At 44.0% G+C, this 21,900-nt stretch overlaps 1 protein-coding gene across 5 annotated transcripts in view; it reads right to left on the reverse strand.

The window, feature by feature from the left end:
* Positions 1–21,900, reverse strand: part of LOC135510874 (inositol polyphosphate-5-phosphatase A-like) — a 265,620-nt gene that overhangs the window by 110,633 nt on the left and 133,087 nt on the right. For all 5 annotated transcript variants that reach the window (XM_064932177.1, XM_064932175.1, XM_064932173.1 and 2 more), the window contains 2 exons: positions 2,954–3,017; positions 1,293–1,396 (listed from right to left, as the gene is read on the reverse strand). In XM_064932177.1, the coding sequence (XP_064788249.1) occupies positions 1,293–1,396; positions 2,954–3,017 (168 nt within the window). The remainder of the gene's footprint in view (positions 1–1,292; positions 1,397–2,953; positions 3,018–21,900) is intronic.

Consider the following 21,900-nt stretch of genomic DNA (forward strand, 5'->3'; position numbering starts at 1 on the left):
CAAGTAGAATAAAATAAAAACAAACACAACCAAAACTGTTTCAGCACTTGCAATACCTACTGTATTATGGGGACTAAATGCATCCAAAATGTATTAACAAGGTCCATGCCTAACGCCGGGTGGGTGTACACTACAAAACTTTCAAAATCCTAACATTGCTGAGTCTCACATTAAACGACAGTCTTTTCATGTCGTTCTTTGTCTTGACAACTTAGTGGTGCGCACATTAAACGATCTGGCACAGTCACACACTGCAAAATTCTTCACTTGTTCGTGAGGATTCTCCATACCACCATGCTGTCTCGGAAAACAATGATGTGATGATGTCATTAGATTGTAAAGCCTCGATCGCGTCGTTGCATCTTGGTACACCAGAGGAACGTTCATTTCCAATGGAACGCTGCTTTTGCCCTGCAGCATGCCTTGCAGTTGCAATGCATATGTTGGATCTATCGAATGTACGCGTCAAACTATATGCATAGAGGCTTTGACAGATATGGTAGCAGAAGGTGATTGTTGAACTTTTGTTGCACACACATCCAGATGATGTCGCGTACCATTTTGCGTAATGACGCTATCAGTGTGATGGAGGCGTTAAACGGAGCTAGAACGAGCTGTGGCTCAAAGCAAGCCTCATAAAAGTTTGCAGCCAGACATTCACGCTTGCCATACACCGTTGAAATTTCTAGCCAACGTTTTGAATGAAATAACATTTCTTATGAACTGCAACACTGTACCAATTTAACACTTCGGCTTTGGTTAAAGGCAAGTTCAAATGCATACTAGTGGTCATCGCTCCTGCTTGAATGTCTACACATTCTGAGTGATGCGAAACAACGTCATCATCTCACTGGCTTGTACTCCGGCGAGCTCTCATTGGCTATTGCTGATCACAATTCTCAAGACATGCTCACGCGACAAGAGCAGTGCAGATTTTGTGCCAATAAAATCAAACGTGTATGAAAATATTGGGATGTCTGGGGCTGCTCAAAGATAAGATCAGTAGCCATCAGATTGCGTCTCTTACCCGCTTACATTAAACAAGTGTCGGTGACGGCCGAACGCCCCGCGTTGGCAATGATATAGGGATTTTGTCTCAGATGTCAGAAACTTTGGGGCTAAAATCATGTAGATCAGCTGTCTTTTATTAAGATAGTGGTGTCATAATATCACATTGCTGTGTCGTGTTCATTAATGACAGCACTCTGTCAAAGTCCCAGAGCTTCAGAAAGCAGTAGAGGCTGAGAGATAGTCCCTCTCAGTCACCACAGCAACAGTGGAAGGATACGCACCTCAGGGAAGTAGTTCTGAGGAAACTTCTCCTTCTCCAACATGGGTGTGCTCTCTAGAGTGTCTGAGTAGATCTCCTTCCCAACCACCTTCTTGAATTTCTTGGCTGTGGGGAAAAAAACACAGACAGAAAGCCAGAGGCCGTATTAATACAATACTAGCTCGTCTTAAGAGCACGATTCAAATCTACTAACTTCACTAAACAGTGTTGTGTAGATCTAGATTCTAGATGTCATCATGCACGCATAAAGCAAGGGCTTCATCAGCCTACTACTCCACCTGCTGGTTGTTCGTGGAAGTACAAGGGAACTCCTAGGTGAAGCAACAGATTCTCCACGCCGACCCAGTATAAATTCAGGTTGTGTGTTGTACTTACAAGGAGGCCTTAGATGATCTAAGGTGAACCAAACAGCGTGACACCGTGTCCCACACTCATGGGATCAGTGTCAGAGAGCTTGACATGCCAAACCATTTTGACCTCTGATAATTTTTAACTTTTTGAACACTCCTAAATTTGTAGAACTAAAGGGTGAGCATGTTATACTCAGTGTGTAAAAGGCTGAAAATAACTGAGGTAAAAACAGTTCAAGATCTCTGAACCTGAATCCTAGGAGTATGTCACGGCGTCGCTATTCGGTTCACCTCAACATTGGATCATCTAAGGCATCCATGTTGTATTTCATTTATTTTTTTATTTCACTAGGCAAGTCAGTTAAGAACAAATTATTTTTTACAATGGCAAACCCGGACGACGCTGGGCCAATTGTGCGCCGCCCTATGGGACTCCTAATCGCAGCCGGTTGTGATACAGCCTGGATGTATCATGTAACCACAACACATAACCTGAACTGGGGTCAGAGCCTGAAAACGTCGCCCGCATTCACCTGACGTCTGGACCCGTTTCCATAAACCGTCACAGAGTAGCAGTGCGGATCTAGGATCAGTTTGGACTTTTGGATTATTCCGAAATGGACAGGAGGGAGCTGATCAGCAATCCTACTCTGAGACACATAATGAATATGGGTCAATGGAAAATGTGGCATAGTTCTTTACCAAAGAAGCAGGTGTAATAATTGACGTCTTCCACATAGTTCAAGTATTTATTCAGTCCAGTAGCATCTTGTAAAGCGTAAATGAGCTCATTCTGGATATATCCAAATCCCATGTATGAGGAGCGTGCTGTTATCCAGGGAGTATGACGCGTGATTTTGTGTGTGCTTGTGTGCGCGTGTGTATCCATGTCTGAATGCTGCATGCGTGTGTGTGTCCTCTCACATTCCCCCTCGCCCTGTCCTTCACTGGTGGTGAGAGGATGGTGCAAATGGTGACTCTGGTGTAATGGGAACAACTTTGCAGCTCCACATCTATATCCCCTCGTTAATTAGCCTGACCGCCGGGCCCCTCTTGACACCCCGGGCTGATGAGAGGGCCGTAACTGTCCAATAACCTCCGTACACAATTACCGTGGAGCCCGAAAACCCATGAATTAAATCCTAATATTAATAAGCATGACCATTTTATCTATCGCTTCTGGACATTATCCTCCCCCTGCCAATCTCAACCTCAATGGTTTTGATGGAAGCAGTGGAATGTAGGGTGTTATAATGGAGGAGGGTATGTGAGAGGGCAGGGGTAGAGATTTCATTGGGGGGGGGGGACTCACCTTTGAAATCAAACTGGTGGATGTTTTTCAGGGATTCGTGAAGAAAGTAGCAACTTCCTAGTGCCTGGAAGATAGAGAGCGCATGAGATTTAGGAGAATTGTTAACAAACCATTTCGTCAGAGTATCTTGGAAATAACCTGGGACTGACTAACCACAAAATATTACTGAGCAGTGGAAACAAAGATTGGTTCCAAGTCGTCCAAGTACCATTGATTTGTAGAGTTTTGCTGTGTAGAGGGCAACAGATCACACACACTAATCATTCCAGGCAACAGACCCCACTGTTCAGTTTATGTACAGTATTTTCCCACAGCAGATATTGAATTAAAGCAGTCAATCGAATATACAGTGCAGTTCTCAGACCCTATATTTGGTACAAGGCTTCCTGAAGAATAAATAATTCCAGCTTTTCAAAGGACAAATTCAGATGGACTTTGGAACAGCCAAAGATCTACTTCAATAGGATTAAAATCTTAATTTCTGAAAGAACAATCACAAAGTTTCCCCAGTCTGTAGACAACCCAAACAAACTGTGGGGGGAAATAATGCAGGGGATTTGATGCGGTTCACAGTCCACTACACGCTTTCTCTGTGCTTTTTACATCTAGGCAATAGAGGAAAAGCCTGCTCTCAATCCGCTGGGGCTTGGAGATAGCGAGTCCTCAGCCCTTGCTTCAGGATAATTCTGTCATTGGTCCTGCTGCACGCAACCCCCCCCCCCCTCTCCTCCTACACTGCAGCATGTAGAGAATAGAGAGCCAAAAAAGGAGGAAATAGATATTAGGGAGAGAAGAAAAAAAATACACTGGATGACAACACGAAAGTGAGCCCAGTTCAGAATTGTGCAGGTCGTGGAATGGTTAGTGGCGGGACAAGGAAGGGCATATGAGCTTCAAACAGAGGGACAGAAAGAGAGAGAGAACGGCAGAAAGAGAGAGAGAACGGCAGAGAGAGAGAGAACGGCAGAGAGAGAGAGAACGGCAGAAAGAAAGAGAACGGCAGAAAGAAGAGAGAACGGCAGAAAGAGAGAGAGAGAACGGCAGAAAGAAAGAGAGAAAACGGCAGAAAGAAAGAGAGAAAACGGCAGAAAGAAAGAGAGAACGGCAGAAAGAAAGAGAGAACGGCAGAAAGAAAGAGAGAACGGCAGAAAGAAAGAGAGAGAGAGAACGGCAGAAAGAAAGAGAGAGAGAGAACGGCAGAAAGAAAGAGAGAGAGAGAACGGCAGAAAGAAAGAGAGAGAGAACGGCAGAAAGAAAGAGAGAGAACGGCAGAAAGAAAGAGAGAGAACGGCAGAAAGAAAGAGAGAGAACGGCAGAAAGAAAGAGAGAACGGCAGAGAGAGAGAACGGCAGAGAGAGAGAGAGAACGGCAGAGAGAGAGAGAACGGCAGAGAGAGAGAGAACGGCAGAAAGAAAGAGAGAGAACGGCAGAAAGAAAGAGAGAGAACGGCAGAAAGAAAGAGAGAGAACGGCAGAAAGAAAGAGAGAACGGCAGAGAGAGAGAGAACGGCAGAGAGAGAGAGAGAACGGCAGAGAGAGAGAGAACGGCAGAGAGAGAGAGAACGGCAGAGAGAAAGAGAACGGCAGAAAGAAAGAGAACGGCAGAAAGAAGAGAGAACGGCAGAAAGAAGAGAGAACGGCAGAAAGAGAGAGAGAGAACGGCAGAAAGAGAGAGAGAGAACGGCAGAAAGAAAGAGAGAAGAGAAAGAGAGAACGGCAGAAAGAAAGAGAGAAGAGAGAAGAAAGAAAGAGAGAACGGCAGAAAGAAAGAGAGAGAGAGAACGGCAGAAAGAAAGAGAGAGAGAGAACGGCAGAAAGAAAGAGAGAGAGAGAACGGCAGAAAAAGAAAGAGAAGCAGAAAGAGAGAACGGCAGAAAGAAAGAGAGAACGGCAGAAAGAAAGAGAGAACGGCAGAAAGAAAAGAGAGAACGGCAGAAAGAAAGAGAGAACGGCAGAAAGAAAGAGAGAGAACGGCAGAAAGAAAGAGAGAGAGAACGGCAGAAAGAAAGAGAGAGAGAACGGCAGAAAGAAAAGAGAGAGAACGGCAGAAAGAAAGAGAGAGAACGGCAGAAAGAAAGAGAGAGAACGGCAGAAAGAAAAGAGAGAACGGCAGAAAGAAAGAGAGAACGGCAGAGAGAGAGAGAACGGCAGAGAGAGAGAGAGAACGGCAGAGAGAGAGAGAACGGCAGAGAGAGAGAGAACGGCAGAGAGAAAGAGAACGGCAGAAAGAAAGAGAACGGCAGAAAGAAGAGAGAACGGCAGAAAGGAGAACGGCAGAAAGAGAGAGAGAGAACGGCAGAAAGAAAGAGAGAGAACGGCAGAAAGAAAGAGAGAACGGCAGAAAGAAAGAGAGAACGGCAGAAAGAAAGAGAGAGAGAGAACGGCAGAAAGAAAGAGAGAGAGAGAACGGCAGAAAGAAAGAGAGAGAGAGAACGGCAGAAAGAAAGAGAGAGAGAACGGCAGAAAGAAAGAGAGAGAGAACGGCAGAAAGAAAGAGAGAGAACACGGCAGAAAGAAAGAGAGAGAACGGCAGAAAGAAAGAGAGAGAACGGCAGAAAGAAAGAAAGAGAGAGAACGGCAGAAAGAAAGAGAGAGAACGGCAGAAAGAAAGAGAGAGAACGGCAGAAAGAAAGAGAGAGAACGGACAGCAGAGAGAAAGAGAGAGAACGGCAGAGAGAAAGAGAGAGAACGGCAGAGAGAAAGAGAACGGCAGAGAGAAAGAGAACGGCAGAGAGAAAGAGAACGGCAGAGAGAAAGAGAACGGCAGAGAGAGAGAGAGAACGGCAGAGAGAGAGAGAGAACGGCAGAAAGAAAGAGAGAACGGCAGAAAGAAAGAGAGAACGGCAGAAAGAAAGAGAGAGAACGGCAGAAAGAAGAGAGAACGGCAGAAAGAAGAGAGAACGGCAGAAAGAAAGAGAGAGAGAACGGCAGAAAGAAAGAGAGAGAACGGCAGAAAGAAAGAGAGAGAGAACGGCAGAAAGAAAGAGAGAGAACGGCAGAAAGAAAGAGAGAGAACGGCAGAAAGAAAGAGAGAGAACGGCAGAAAGAAAGAGAGAACGGCAGAGAGAGAGAGAACGGCAGAGAGAGAGAGAGAACGGCAGAGAGAGAGAGAACGGCAGAGAGAGAGAGAACGGCAGAAAGAAAGAGAACGGCAGAAAGAAAGAGAACGGCAGAAAGAAGAGAGAACGGCAGAAAGAAGAGAGAACGGCAGAAAGAGAGAGAGAGAACGGCAGAAAGAAAGAGAGAACGGCAGAAAGAAAGAGAGAACGGCAGAAAGAAAGAGAGAACGGCAGAAAGAAAGAGAGAACGGCAGAAAGAAAGAGAGAGAGAGAACGGCAGAAAGAAAGAGAGAGAGAGAACGGCAGAAAGAAAGAGAGAGAGAGAACGGCAGAAAGAAAGAGAGAGAGAGAACGGCAGAAAGAAAGAGAGAGAGAGAACGGCAGAAAGAAAGAGAGAGAGAACGGCAGAAAGAAAGAGAGAACGGCAGAAAGAAAGAGAGAACGGCAGAAAGAAAGAGAGAGAACGGCAGAAAGAAAGAGAGAGAACGGCAGAAAGAAAGAGAGAGAACGGCAGAAAGAAAGAGAGAACGGCAGAGAGAGAGAGAACGGCAGAGAGAGAGAACGGCAGAGAGAGAGAGAACGGCAGAGAGAGAGAGAACGGCAGAAAGAAAGAGAACGGCAGAAAGAAAGAGAACGGCAGAAAGAAGAGAGAACGGCAGAAAGAAGAGAGAACGGCAGAAAGAGAGAGAGAGAACGGCAGAAAGAAAGAGAGAGAACGGCAGAAAGAAAGAGAGAGAGAACGGCAGAAAGAAAGAGAGAGAACGGCAGAAAGAAAGAGAGAGAACGGCAGAAAGAAAGAGAGAGAACGGCAGAAAGAAAGAGAGAGAACGGCAGAAAGAAAGAAAGAGAGAGAACGGCAGAAAGAAAGAGAGAGAACGGCAGAAAGAAAGAGAGAGAACGGCAGAGAGAAAGAGAACGGCAGAGAGAAAGAGAACGGCAGAGAGAAAGAGAACGGCAGAGAGAGAGAGAGAACGGCAGAGAGAAAGAGAGAACGGCAGAAAGAAAGAGAGAACGGCAGAAAGAAAGAGAGAACGGCAGAAAGAAAGAGAGAACGGCAGAAAGAAAGAGAGAACGGCAGAAAGAAAGAGAGAGAACGGCAGAAAGAAGAGAGAACGGCAGAAAGAAGAGAGAACGGCAGAAAGAAGAGAGAACGGCAGAAAGAAGAGAGAACGGCAGAGAGAGAGAGAACGGCAGAAAGAAAGAGAGAACGGCAGAAAGAAAGAGAGAACGGCAGAAAGAAAGAGAGAACGGCAGAAAGAAAGAGAGAACGGCAGAAAGAAAGAGAGAGAGAACGGCAGAAAGAAAGAGAGAGAACGGCAGAAAGAAAGAGAGAGAACGGCAGAAAGAAAGAGAAAGAACGGCAGAAAGAAAGAGAACGGCATAAAGAAAGAGAGGGAACGGCAGAAAGAAAGAGAGAGAACGGCATAAAGAGAGAGAACGGCATAAAGAGAGAGAACGGCAGAAAGAAAGAGAGAATACGGCAGAAAGAAAGAGAGAGAACGGCAGAAAGAAAGAGAGAGAACGGCAGAAAGAAGAGAGAACGGCAGAAAGAAGAGAGAACGGCAGAAAGAAGAGAGAACGGCAGAAAGAAGAGAGAACGGCAGAGAGAGAGAGAGAACGGCAGAAAGAAAGAGAACGGCAGAGAGAGAGAGAACGGCAGAAAGAAAGAGAGAACGGCAGAAAGAAAGAGAGAACGGCAGAAAGAAAGAGAGAACGGCAGAAAGAAAGAGAGAGAGAACGGCAGAAAGAAAGAGAGAGAGAACGGCAGAAAGAAAGAGATAGAACGGCAGAAAGAGAGAGAACGGCAGAGAGAGAGAGAACGGCAGAGAGAGAGAGAACGGCAGAGAGAGAGAGAGAGAGAACGGCAGAGAGAGAGAGAGAGAGAACGGCAGAAAGAAAGAGAGAGAACGGCAGAAAGAAAGAGAGAGAACGGCAGAAAGAAAGAGAACGGCAGAAAGAAAGAGAACGGCATAAAGAAAGAGAGGGAACGGCATAAAGAAAGAGAACGGCAGAAAGAAAGAGAGAGAACGGCATAAAGAGAGAGAACGGCAGAAAGAAAGAGAGAGAACGGCAGAAAGAAAGAGAGAGAACGGCAGAAAGAAGAGAGAACGGCAGAAAGAAGAGAGAACGGCAGAAAGAAGAGAGAACGGCAGAAAGAAGAGAGAACGGCAGAGAGAGAGAGAGAACGGCAGAAAGAAAGAGAACGGCAGAGAGAGAGAGAACGGCAGAAAGAAAGAGAGAACGGCAGAAAGAAAGAGAGAACGGCAGAAAGAAAGAGAGAACGGCAGAAAGAAGAGAGAGAACGGCAGAAAGGGAGAGAGAACGGCAGAAAGAGAGAGAGAGCACGGCAGAAAGAGAGAGAACGGCAGAAAGAAAGAGAAAGAACGACAAAGAGAGAGAGAGAGAGAACGGCAGAAAGAGAGAGAACGGCAGAAAGAGAGAGAACGGCAGAAAGAAAGAGAGAGAACGGCAGAAAGAGAGAAAGAGAAAGCACGGCAGAGAGAGAGAGAGAGAGAGAGAACAGCAGAGAGAGAGAGAGAGAGAGAGAGAGAGAGTGAGAGAACGGCAGAGAGAGAGAGAGAGAACGGCAGAGAGAGAGAGAGAGCACGGCAGAGAGAGAGAGAGAGAGAACGGCAGAGAGCGAGAGAACGGCAGAGAGAGAGAGAGAGAGAGAGAGAGGCATCAAAGCCAAAGGAACTGAGTAACATTAAGAAATGCTATAGATGGAAGGAATGCAGTTTGGAAACCTACCAAAAAACAATTAGGCAACAACAAATTCAATCCCTTTTAGACAATTTCCTGGGTAAAACGTTCCACTGTAATAGTGAAGGTGTAAACTTGGCAGTAGAAAATCTTAACAGTATATTTGACCTCTCAGCTTCCCTATCAAATCTAAAAATCTCAAATAGAAAACCGAAGAAAATTAACAACAATGACAAATGGTTTGATGAAGAATGCAAAATTCTAAGAAAGAAATTGAGAAACCTCTCCAACCAAAAACATAGAGACCCGGAAAACCTGAGTCTACGCCTTCACTATGGTGAATCACTAAAACAATACAGAAATACACTACGGAAAAGAAGGAACAGCATGTCAGAAATCAGCTCAATGTAATTGAAGAATCCATAGACTCTAACCACTTCTGGGAAAATTGGAAAACACTAAACAAACAACAACACGAAGAATTATCTATCCAAAATGGAGATGTATGGGTAAACCACTTCTCCAATCTTTTTGGCTCTATAACAAAGAATAAAGAGCAAAAACATATACATGATCAAATACAGATCTTAGAATCAACTATTAAAGACTACCAGAACCCACTGGATTCTCCAATAACATTGAATGAGTTACAGGACAAAATAAAAACCCTCAAACCCAAAAAGGCCTGTGGTGTTGATGGTATCCTCAATGAAATGATCAAATATACAGACAACAAATTCCAATTGGCTATACTAAAACTCTTTAACATCATCCTTAGCTCTGGCATCTTCCCCAATATTTGGAACCAAGGACTGATCACCCCAATCCACAAAAATGGAGACAAATTTGACCCCAATAACTACCGTGGAATATGCGTCAACAGTAACCTTGGGAAAATCCTCTGCATTATCATTAACAGCAGACTCGTACACTTCCTCAATGAAAACAATGTACTGAGCAAATGTCAAATTGGCTTTTTACCAAATTACCGTACAACAGACCATGTATTCACCCTGCACACCCTAATTGACAACCAAACAAACCAAAACAAAGGCAAAGTCTTCTCATGCTTTGTTGATTTCAAAAAAAGCCTTCGACTCAATTTGGCATGAGGGTCTGCTATACAAACTGATGGAAAGTGGTGTTGGGGGTAAAACATACGACATCATAAAATCCATGTACACAAACAACAAGTGTGCGGTTAAAATTGGCAAAAAACACACACATTTCTTCACACAGGGTCGTGGGGTTAGACAGGGATGCAGCTTAAGCCCCACCCTCTTCAACATATATATCAACGAACTGGCGCGGGCACTAGAAAAGTCTGCAGCACCCGGCCTCACCCTACTAGAATCTGAAGTCAAATGTCTGCTGTTTGCTGATGATCTGGTGCTTCTGTCACCAACCAAGGAGGGCCTACAGCAGCACCTAGATCTTATGCACAGATTCTGTCAGACCTGGGCCCTGACAGTAAATCTCAGTAAGACCAAAATAATGGTGTTCCAAAAAAGGTCCAGTCACCAGGACCACAAATACAAATTCCATCTAGACACTGTTGCCCTAGAGCACACAAAAAACTATACATACCTTGGCCTAAACATCAGCGCCACAGGTAACTTCCACAAAGCTGTGAACGATCTGAGAGACAAGGCAAGAAGGGCATTCTATGCCATCAAAAGGAACATAAATTTCAACATACCAATTAGGATTTGGCTAAAAATACTTGAATCAGTCATAGAGCCCATTGCCCTTTATGGTTGTGAGGTCTGGGGTCCGCTCACCAACCAAGACTTCACAAAATGGGACAAACACCAAATTGAGACTCTGCACGCAGAATTCTGCAAAAATATCCTCAGTGTACAACGTAGAACACCAAATAATGCATGCAGAGCAGAATTAGGCCGATACCCACTAATTATCAAAATCCAGAAAAGAGCAGTTAAATTCTATAACCACCTAAAAGGAAGCGATTCCCAAACCTTCCACAACAAAGCCATCACCTACAGAGAGATGAACATGGAGAAGAGTCCCCTAAGCAAGCTGGTCCTGGGGCTCTGTTCACAAACACACCCTACAGATCCCCATGACAGCAGCACAATTAGACCCAACCAAATCATGAGAAAACAAAAAGATAATTACTTGACACATTGGAAAGAATTAACAAAAAAACAGAGCAAACTAGAATGCTATTTGGCCCTACACAGAGAGTACACAGCGGCAGAATACCTGACCACTGTGACTGACCAAAAATTAAGGAAAGCTTTGACTATGTACAGACTCAGCGAGCATAGCCTTGCTATTGAGAAAGGCCGCCGTAGGCAGACATGGCTCTCAAGGGAAGACAGGCTATGTGCTCACTGCCCACAAAATGAGGTGGAAACTGAGCTGCACTTCCTAACCTCCTGCCCAATGTATGACCATATTAGAGAGATATATTTCCCTCAGATTACACAGATCCACAAAGAATTCGAAAACAAATCCAATTTTGAAAAACTCCCATATCTACTGGGTGAAATTCCACAGTGTGCCATCAGAGCAGCAAGATTTGTGACCTGTTGCCACGAGAAAAGGGCAACCAGTGAAGAACACGCACCATTGTAAATACAACACATATCTATGCTTATTTATTTTATCTTGTGTCCTTTACCATTTGCACATTGTAAAAACACTGTATATATATATATAATATGACATTTGTAATGTCTTTATTGTTTTGAAACTTCTGTATGTGTGATGTCTACTGTTAATTTTTATTGTTTATTTCACTTTATATATTATATACCTTACTTGCTTTGGCAATGTTAACACATGTTTCCCATGCCAATAAAGCCCCTTGAATTGAATTGAATTGAGAGAACGGCAGAGAGCGAGAGAGAATGGCAGAGAGAGAGAGAGAACGGCAGAGAGAGAACGGCAGAGAGAAAGAGAGAGAGAGAACGGCAGAGAGAGAACGGCAGAGAGAGAGAGAGAACGGCAGAGAGAGAGAGAGAACGGCAGAGAGAAAGAGAGAGAAAACGGCAGAGAGAGAGAGAGAGCACGGCAGAAAGAGAGAGCACGGCAGAGAGAGAGAGAGTACGGCAGAGAGAGAGAGAGAAAGAGCACAGCAGAGAGAAAGAGAAAGAGAGAACGGCAGAGAGAAAGAGAGAGAGAGAACGAGAGAAAGAGAGAGAGGGAAACAGAATGAGAGAGAGAGACGTAAGTCTCCTTAGAGGGGAGGAGACATACGGCAGAGGGAGAAAAGGACAGAGGGAGAGAGAGAGAGGATTTAGTCTGATTTTGTGCAGTTTTCCTTTTAGGGGCGGAGCAGACACCCTCTCTGGCAGGGGGAGAGTTTGGGGGCTCGGCAGCCAGAACCTGCATTATTTATGAGCGCCGGCACATCTTGAGATTAAACATTTGCCGATTTGTCAAAAGCACAAACATGAGGTCCTGCCCATCTCCTTGACATAGAAGTTCATCCAACGGAAAACACTGTCGCACATTTAATTGATGAGAACAGCGGCTGGTGACCCAAACCCACGGCCATGCACCGCTCTTTCATTCTATCTTCCTCCCTCCTTTTTCTGAAGGAGGACAAAAAAAGCGAGGGATGGATTGAAAGCCGTAGGACTCGAGGTCAACTTTCCCCTCAGCAGGAGGACGGCTTCCAGGAAGGGCCCCTTTTTATTTCCCGTAGCTTTTCTTTATGTTCGTTTTCACCTCAAACTGCCACGGACAGAGTGAGAGAAAGAGAGGGGGACATTAGGGGGGTGAGGGAGGGAAACTGAGCGAGATGTCAAAATTACACCACTGTTGTTGTTTTTGTTGCTACAGTCTGGATGTTTGGAATGAATCCAGAATAAATAGTAATGAAGCTAAAATATTAAAAATGAGTCGAAATATGAATGTCAATCACCATTAAAACATTTCTAAACCACCCGACTTTTTTGTTCAATTCCTCAAACATAACATTCTGTTGGTCGAGCCTATAGTCAACAAAGAATCCAAATGGAATCGAAAAAAGGCCTGGGTTTGCTTGTTTAGTGCACAGGTAGGTCTAAGCCACAGCATCACCCTTCCATCAATCTACACATAATAAACCCATAATGACAAAACAAAAACAGGTTTAGATATTTTTGCAAATGTATTAAAAATATCAAATTAGAAATTACATTTACAGAAATATTCAGACCGTTTACTCAGTACTTTGGTGAAGCACCTTTGGCAGCGAATACAACCTTGATACTTCTTGGGTATGACGCTACATGCTTGGCACACCTGTATTTGGGGAATTTATCCCATTCTTCTCTGCAGATCCTCTCAAGCTCTGTCAGGTTGGATGGGGAGCGTTGTTGCACAGCTATTTTCATGTCTCTCCAGAGATGTTAGATCGGGCACAAGTCCGGGCTCTGATGCCTTTTGGCAAACTCCAAGCGGGCTGTCATGTGCATATTACTGAAGAGTGGCTTCCTCCTGGCAAATCTACCTGATTGGTGGAGTGCTCCAGAGATGGTTGTACTTCTAGAAGGTTCTCCCCTCTCCACGAAGGAACTCTGTCAGTGACCATCGGGTTCTTGGTCACCTCCCTGACCAAGGCCTTTGTCCCCTGATTGCTCAGTTTGTCGAGCGGTCAGCTCTAGGAAGAGTCTTGGTGGTTCCAAACATCTTCCATTTAAGAATGACGAGGCCACTGTGTTCTTGGGGACCTTCAGTGCTGCGGAAATGTTTTGTTACCCTTCCCCAGACCTGTGCATCAACACAATCCTGTTTTGGAGCTCATTGGACAACACCTTCGATCTCATGGCTTGGTTTTTGCTCTGACATGCACTGCAAACTGTGAAATCTTATATAGACAGATGTGTCTTTTTCCAAATCATGTCCAATCAATTGAATTTACCACAGATAGACTAAAAAAAAAACATTTCAAGGATCATCAATTGAAACAGGATGCACCTGAGCTCAACTTTGAGTCTCATAGCAAAAGGTCTGAATACTTATGCAAATAAGGTATTTCTGTTTTTGATACATTTGCAAACATTTCTAAAAAACCTGCTTACGCTTCATCATTATATGGTACTGTGTGTAGATTGAGGGAAAAAAATGTATTTAATCCATTTTAGAATAAGGCTGTAACGTAACAAAATGTGGAAAGAGTCAAGGAGTCTGAATGATTTACGAATGCACTGCATGTGCAATCACGAGAAATCTACTAAACCTCTAGCCTAATAGATATTTATTTGGCATCGGGGGTTCAAAATGGACCGGCTGGTCTTATTCTTGCTCCCTCCTCATGAAGAACCGATTATATTTGCGGGCTGCAATTAATCCATTTGTCTCCGAACATGACAGGCTCAAAATATGAATTAGAGCCTGACTGCGCGGACAGGATATGCTTATCTTTTACCAGTGGCTTTACAATGGCCTGTGTCAAGCGTATATTTGTCCCGTACCACTTTATTGACTCGTTGCCAGATTCCCTTGAAATAATTAAAAGTATATTTTACATATTTATAAAGCCCACTGTCACAACGGCTACTTAAATTTCCATTAGTAAAATGCACTCTATTAAGTGCAACTGGCAAGGGCCAAGAGGAGCTAGGGGAAATGAGTAATGACCATAATTGTAGACAGAAAGACAATAACCCCAGCCATAAAATCCAGGTTTTATTGCCCGCGCTGGTATCTCTTATCGGGAGTTGTATCGGCCACACCGCTCAGAAGAGATAACCACTCTAACACAATGGAAGCTGTATCGGTGTGTGTGTGTTACAGACAGAGAGGGAGAGATAGAGTGAGACAGAGAGAGAGAGAGCACACAGGCAGTTGACATTTCCAATAACCCTAGTAGATAGGGGCTGGCCTAGTGGAAAATAGAGAGTTGAGAGGTCCAGAAGCCTGCATAGTCTGTTCCACTGAGTGCTTTATCAATACTCTGCTTCAGGAATTAGTTATAGTAGAGGAGAAAAGGTACGGAATCATGACCTCTAATGGATTTTCTGCATTTAATATGAAAAATGAGCCATAAAGCAAACATAAAAGTAATAATTTTGCTCCATTCCGCCCTGAGGGAGCACGGTCTGTCCCAAGAGTAGCCTCAGTCCCGTGTCAGAGTGCACTTCTGGGGGCAAATACCATACTGTCCTCAAGCCGAATGTCCTGAGGAGCATTTTGAGACAAAGTGACAGGGAGACAGAGAGTGACACACACAACCATCTGTGGAGCCCTTTATCAAGTAAGATGGATAAGGCAAGTTCCAAGCAGGGGCAGAATGGATAGTATGCACTACTGTCAGAAGTGACAGTTCAAATGGGACTTGCGTTATCTATGGTAATGGATGTCTGTAGTGTACCTGCTCTGGGAGCGAAGGATAGCGTATCTCTATAGGTTTTCTATAACATTTTATTTCCCCGTCTAAAATGTGTGCCCTGCCGGTTCCAGGCAGGCCAAATGAAATGTGGAGATGGGCCGGTTCTACTTTACCAACAGCAGTTCTCTCGGTGTCCTTGCAAAGTCCCCTCGTCTGTCAAGTGACACGTGAACACACATAGGGCACACACACACACACACACGCGTATATTCACATGCACACACGCTTGTGGGCTCAGACACATCATATAGTTCACGCGCATACATGTACACACACAACGGGGCAACACAGCGTTTTCAGATGCAAACGGTTTGTGCGATATACTGTCATGATTGAACTGTGTTGCCTTGCATCAAAAGCACAGGCGAGCCACAGTCATTCATACGCTCGGTGCATGAACATGGAAACGGACTAATCTAATGGGTACACAATTCACTCATTGGTTGCCGTGCAGATACGTCTCCAACCAACCTCACACTACAATATTATCAAACATCCCTAAGATACTGTAAATGAAACAAGATCGTCCCCACAACAATATTTACTCAATGCCTCATGTCTATAATGAACACACAGCATTGTGTTTTACACGTAAGCCCGACTTTGAACAAGCAATACATTCTAATGGCATTATTTCAACGGTTATCTTGACCAGACAGACAGGGCGCGATGAGAGCACTAGACCACTTGCTATTCAGGGCTCACTATACGCCTTCTGTGAGGAGAGCTCTGCACACATCTCCAATACTGCACAAACAGGCTGTTTGTCATCCTGTGCAATGAAAACACCCGGGCAGGAGAAAGCGTCAATAGAAGGCTTGCTTTTCAGCAGAGAAATACAGATCGAGACCGCTTTAGTACCCCCCCCCCCACCCCCAACCCCCCCACGCCATATGTGTTTGCCAAGCACCACTCACAGTCCAATTGATTGAGTATTCAGAGTATTGAGCCACAGTGTCTATTATTCATCGTCTGGTGGAAGGCCTGACTGGATACACAGACAAAACTCTCATTAAAAGTTATTCTGTCACTTGCTCTTATTTGAAAACAGGCTGGATGTTTAGCCATCGATCATTTCCTGAAGGAGCCCTCGTCTATGGGGGGGGGGGGACTTTTAGAAGACGATGGGTGCCATAAGTATTGGGACATGGTGCACATTGTGTGTGTGCGTGTGTGTGTGTGTGCGCGCGCGCGAGTGAGTGTGTGTATTCTCACAGGGGGAAATGGATCTTCCAAAGAAATATAGGGGTGTATTCTTATGAGGCAATGAATTGTTCTTAGCTGGATAAATAAAGATGGATAAATGCTAAGTCATTGAGTGTAAATTATCTTTCTATAAATGCCCACAAACAATTCTTTGTTCATACTTTACATTCCATAAGGTCATCATCTGTCAAAGTAGCAACCTAAGCAACTACCAGTTAAGCAACCCGAAACTACAAGTGTTGCCAAATATCTTGGCTCCCTTGCACTTTTCTTAAATAATTCCCTATTTCTTCTTCAAAAAATAAAATAATAACAGGTCTCCACAACTTATTGGATTTTCAACATTGCAGATCCAATTTATTGGTGGGAAACGAGTTTAATTATAATTGAATTACAATATCAATTTAGAAAATAAAAACAAAATGGCATTGGCCCACTGGAGCTCGCTAACAAATTATTGGCCCACTGGGGCTAGTACTTGGTTCAACAGCATTCGGCCAAGATATCTGCCGACAAATGCTTCTTGTAGCCATCAATGAGTCTGCTGCACCATACTACTGGCAATTTGGTCCATTCTTCAGCCGCAAACTGCTCCAATTCTTCAATGTTTAAGGGGTGCCTTCGACCAACTACAGTTTTCAGATCTCGCCATATGTTTTTGATGGGATTCAGAGTTGAACTGATCTCTGGCCAGATCTGGACAGTTCAGCAGTTCTTCTTGAACCATTCCGGGTGCTTTTTTTGGCCACAAATGTATGTACATGCAGTTATTTAGTACTTAAGCTTCCTTACAATCAATGGTAAGAGGTATGTAACTACAAGTGCTAACACACTTACTGCAAAACAATGACATACATGTTACCCCTTATAGTTACTCCAAAATAACGTCCAGATAACATAAAGTGTTGTGATATCTTGAAACAATCCAGGGAGAAAACGTTAAAAGTGAACAGATCCTGGATGAGCCCCCCCCCCCCAAAAAAAAAACCAGTAAGTGTTTTGAGTGCTAGATCCTAGAACTACTTTTAAGTCCCTTTAAAACCATAACACTGATCCTGGCAGAAACGGTCTGTCTGAGAGAGTTTAGGCCCCTATGCTCGCAGGGAAGAGAGCTGGTCAACTTCTGGAAAGCAGAAAGCAGCTCCCGCATACTATTCTAAAATCCCAGAGAGAACTCGAGTGACATGCACACATGATTGATCTCCAAAAATCACAGATTTGATTTTGAAGAAAATATTCTGGATGGTTCTAAACAAGGACGTAATTGGCCAAAACCCACGGCAACGGCCTGACCTGCCAACAACCCAACTCCGCTCCCAAATTCGACTGCCTCCTTGGGAAATATTGTGCATTCATTTAGTCTCCCCTCCAACATCCAATGGTATAAGTTAATTAAATTGCTTGTCCATTGTGTTCATCCACTTACAAAGTTAATGATATTGTGCCTAGGAATTAAAGACCGTTTTATAAAGCGTGCGGGAGGGGAGCTGGCAGGCACTACATTGCCCAGTTGAACCCTGTCAGTCCGTGGGCTGATGGACCCTCTAATTAGCGCTGAAATGGATGCTTCCATCTGCCAATTTCCTGCCATGCTCATCAGTCGTAGCAGTCGCTCCCCTAACCTGCCCGCTGGAGGGGTCGAAAGCAGTATAACCATCACGGCAACGACATTCAACAGAGCAAATCAAATAAAGAATATGCGTAACACGACTCAGACTTTTAAAGAGGCTTCTAATTAGTTGTGTCTTTGCTCGGTATAATACCATTAGTTTCTTAGTGATATAGATTGAAGAGAATAATAACTTTATTAAAAAAGGGTTTGATGCAAGCACATAATAGCACACCTTGTTTCCATTTTCAAAGGAGGTTGCTTTAATAAATAGTCATTTGGTGAAATGAAGAATGAGAACACACCGTGGTATAAGTAGTTTTATGATTGTACATGAACCTTCTTAGAAAATCCTTGCTGCATCCTTGAACTCAAACACAAATATCAATTAGAATATTAGTTCTCTAAATCGCACTCATTGAATGAGTTTTACAAGTGGCCCAATTTTCGGAGCAGGAGCAAAAGCCCGTTGAAAAGGCAAGATTCATGTTTGTATATTCCAACTCCATATTTACTAATACTGTACAGCAACTTCAGCATATTTTAACGAGGGTATAAAATGAGGACATCAAAGTAAATGACATTTTCACCTGTAGTGCCTGTTATACCGCTGATCTGCCTATTGGTTGGGGAGTGTGCAAGCCCAGCTCAATGGCAGATGGACACATTTGCATAAGCTAATTATTAAAAGGTTAAAATAGATACAACACAATCAAGTTCTGAACTGCAGCGCTAAGATGTAAGAATTAAGTGTTGAACGCCTTCCAACTGCCCTTCTTGTTTTTATTGTAGCATCTCATACACAAAGCAAGTAATCTAGGTGGAAGGCTATCTTGAAATCTGAGGAAAACGATACCGAAGAACATCTCCTGTGCTACTCGCGCTTCAAGAATTTTTGACCACTGCTCCTCCCCCTTCTGGGACAGCTACAAAGCCCTCCACCGGCCGCCCTACCTTCAGCAAATCACGCCTCCATTTAGCTCCTTCCCGTCCTGTAGGCAGAAACGTATACAGGAAGTAGCTGTGGTAAGGACTGTTCAACGTTGGTCTGACCATCGGAATCTATGCTTCAAGATTGTTTTGATCACGCGGACTGGGACATTTTCAGACAGTATCGACGTATTTCACTGGCTCGGTGACCGAGTTCAACAGGAAGTGAGAATGTTGTTCCCACTGTGACAAGAGGAACTTATCCAAACAAAAAAACATGGATAGATGGCAGCATTCTCGCATAACTAAAAGCGCGAACCACCACATTTAACCTTGGAAAGTTGGACATGTACAAGGTGGAGTCGCAATTCAACGGTTCATACATGAGATGTATGTGGCAGGGACTCCAGACAATCACGGATTATAAAGAGATGTTGAGGACACCGACGGACACCGACGCCTTGCTCCCGGACAAGCTAAGAACCTTCTTCGCCCGCTTTGAGGAAAACACAGAGCAGCCGACGTGGGCCACCACCGCTCACGAGGACTGTAAGCTTTCGTTCTCTGTGGCTGATGTGAATAAGACATTTTAGCATGTTAACCCTGGCAAGGTTGCCAGCCCAGATGGCATCCCAAGCCAGAGCATCCACAGACTAGCTGGCTGGAGTGTTTAAGGAATTATTCAACCTCTCCCTATCCCAGTCTGTTGTCTCAAGATGTCCACCATTGTTCCTGTACCCAAGAAAGAGAAAGTAACTGAACTAAATAGTCATCGCCCCATAGCACTCACTTCTGTCATCATGAAGTGCTTTGAGAGGCTAGTTAAGGATCATATCACCTCCACCTTACCTGACACCCTATACCAAATACAATTTGCATACTGCCCCAACAGATCCCCGGATGACGCAATCGCCATCGCACTGCCCTATCCCTTCTGCACATAAGGAATATAACTAAGAATGCTGTTCATCGACTACAGCTCAGCCTTCAACACCATAGCGTCCTCCAAGCTCATCACTAAGCTTAGGGTCAGAACCCCACCCTTTGCAAATGGCTCCTGGACTTCCTGACAGGCAGACCCAAGGTGGTGAAAGTAGGCAACAACACCTCCGCCATGCTGATCCTCAACACGGGGCCCCACAAGGGTGTGTGCTCAGCCCCCTCCCGTACTCCCTTTTCACCCATGACTGCGTGGCCATGCACATCTCCAACTCAATCATCAAGTTTCCTGATGACACAATAGTGGTAGACCTAATTAACAACAACGAGACAGTCTACAGGGAGGTGGTGAGGGCCCTGGTGGAGTGGTGCCAGGAAAATAACCTCTCCTACAACAAAACAAAGGAGCTGATCATGGACTTCAGGAGACAGCAGACAAAGCATGCCCATATCCACTTTGACAGGGCTGCAGTAGGTGAAAAGCTACAAGTTCCATGGTGTTCAGGTCACTGACTACCTGAAATGGTCCATCCACACAGACAGTGTGGTGAAGAAGGTGCAACAGCATCTCTTTAACCTCCAGTGATTACAGCCTTGAGTCTTCTTGGTAACATTGTGAAATATGTGTAGGCAACCAAATTGTATTTAAACTGGAAACAGTTATTCACATGAAAGCTCTGACTGAGAACATGTAATCCCTTAAATTAATGTTGAGGATAAGTAGGATTTTAGGAGTTTTAACCGGCCATGAAGCATCTCAGAGCACAAGGAAGGTTTGCTAAGGTCAGACAACTCCTCAGCAGTTGTATCACTCGCTAGCTGTCCTATAGCTAGAATATGAACACTAGATCCTGCATGATAAGAGAGAACAGTATATACAGTTGAAGTCGGAAGTTTACATACACTTAAAACTCGTTTTTCAATCACTCCCCAAATATCATGTTAATAAACTATAGTTTTGGCAAGTCGGTTAGGACATCTACTTTGTGCATGACAAGTCATTTTCCCACTGTATCACAATTCCAGTGGGTCAGCTGTTCACATACACTAAGTTCACTGTGCCTTGAGACAGCTTGGAAAATTACAGAAAATTATGTCATGGCTTTAGAAGCTTCTGGCTAATTGACATCATTTGAGTCAATTGGAGGTGTACCTGTGGATGTATTTCAAGGCCTACCTTCAAACTCAGTGCCTCTTAGTTTGACATCATGAGAACATCTAAATAAATGAGCAAAGACCTTAGAAAAAACATTGTAAACCTCCACAAGTCTGGTTCATCCTTGGGAGCAATTTCCAAACGCCTGGAGGTACCACGTTAATCTGTACGAACAATAGTACGCAAGTATAAACACCATGGGACCACGCAGCCGCCATACCACTCAGGAAGGAGACGTGTTCTGTCTCCTGGAGATGAATCTACTATGGTGCGAAAAGTGCAAATCAATCACAGAACAACAGCAAAGGACCTTGTGAAGATGCTGGAGAAAAAAATGAATCTCTATCCACAGTAAAACAGGTCCTATATCGACATAAACAGAAAGGCCGCTCAGCAAGGAAGAAGCCAATGCTCCATAACCACCATAAACAAGCCAGACAATGACCCCAAGCATACTTCCAAAGTTGTGGCAAAATGGCTTAAGGACAACAAAGTCAAGGTATTGAAGTGGCCATCACAAAGCCCTGACCTCAATCCTATAGAAAATGTGTGGGCAGAACTGCAAAAGTGTGTGCGAGCAAGGAGGCCTACAAACCTGACTCAGTTACACCAGCTCTGTCAGGAGGAATGGGCCGTAATTCACCCAACTTATTGTGGGAGGCTTGTGGAAGGCTACCTGAAACATTTGACTCAAGTTAAACAATTTAAAGGCAATGCTACCAAATACTAATTGAGTGTATGTACACTTCTGACCCATTGGGAATATTATGAAGGGGAAAAAAGCTAAAATAAATAATTCCCTCTACTAATATTCTGACATTTCACATTCTTAAAATAAAGTGGTGATCCGAACTGACATAAGACAGGGACTTTTTACTAGGATTAAATGTCAGGAATTGTGAAAAACTGAGTTTAAATGTATTTGGCTAAGGTGTATGTAAACTTCCAACTTCAATTGTACCTATATACTAATTAAGAAAATGGCACTACCTATGCAACT

This window comes from Oncorhynchus masou, chromosome 23 (genome assembly GCF_036934945.1).
Source record: "Oncorhynchus masou masou isolate Uvic2021 chromosome 23, UVic_Omas_1.1, whole genome shotgun sequence".
Lineage (NCBI taxonomy): Eukaryota > Metazoa > Chordata > Actinopteri > Salmoniformes > Salmonidae > Oncorhynchus > Oncorhynchus masou.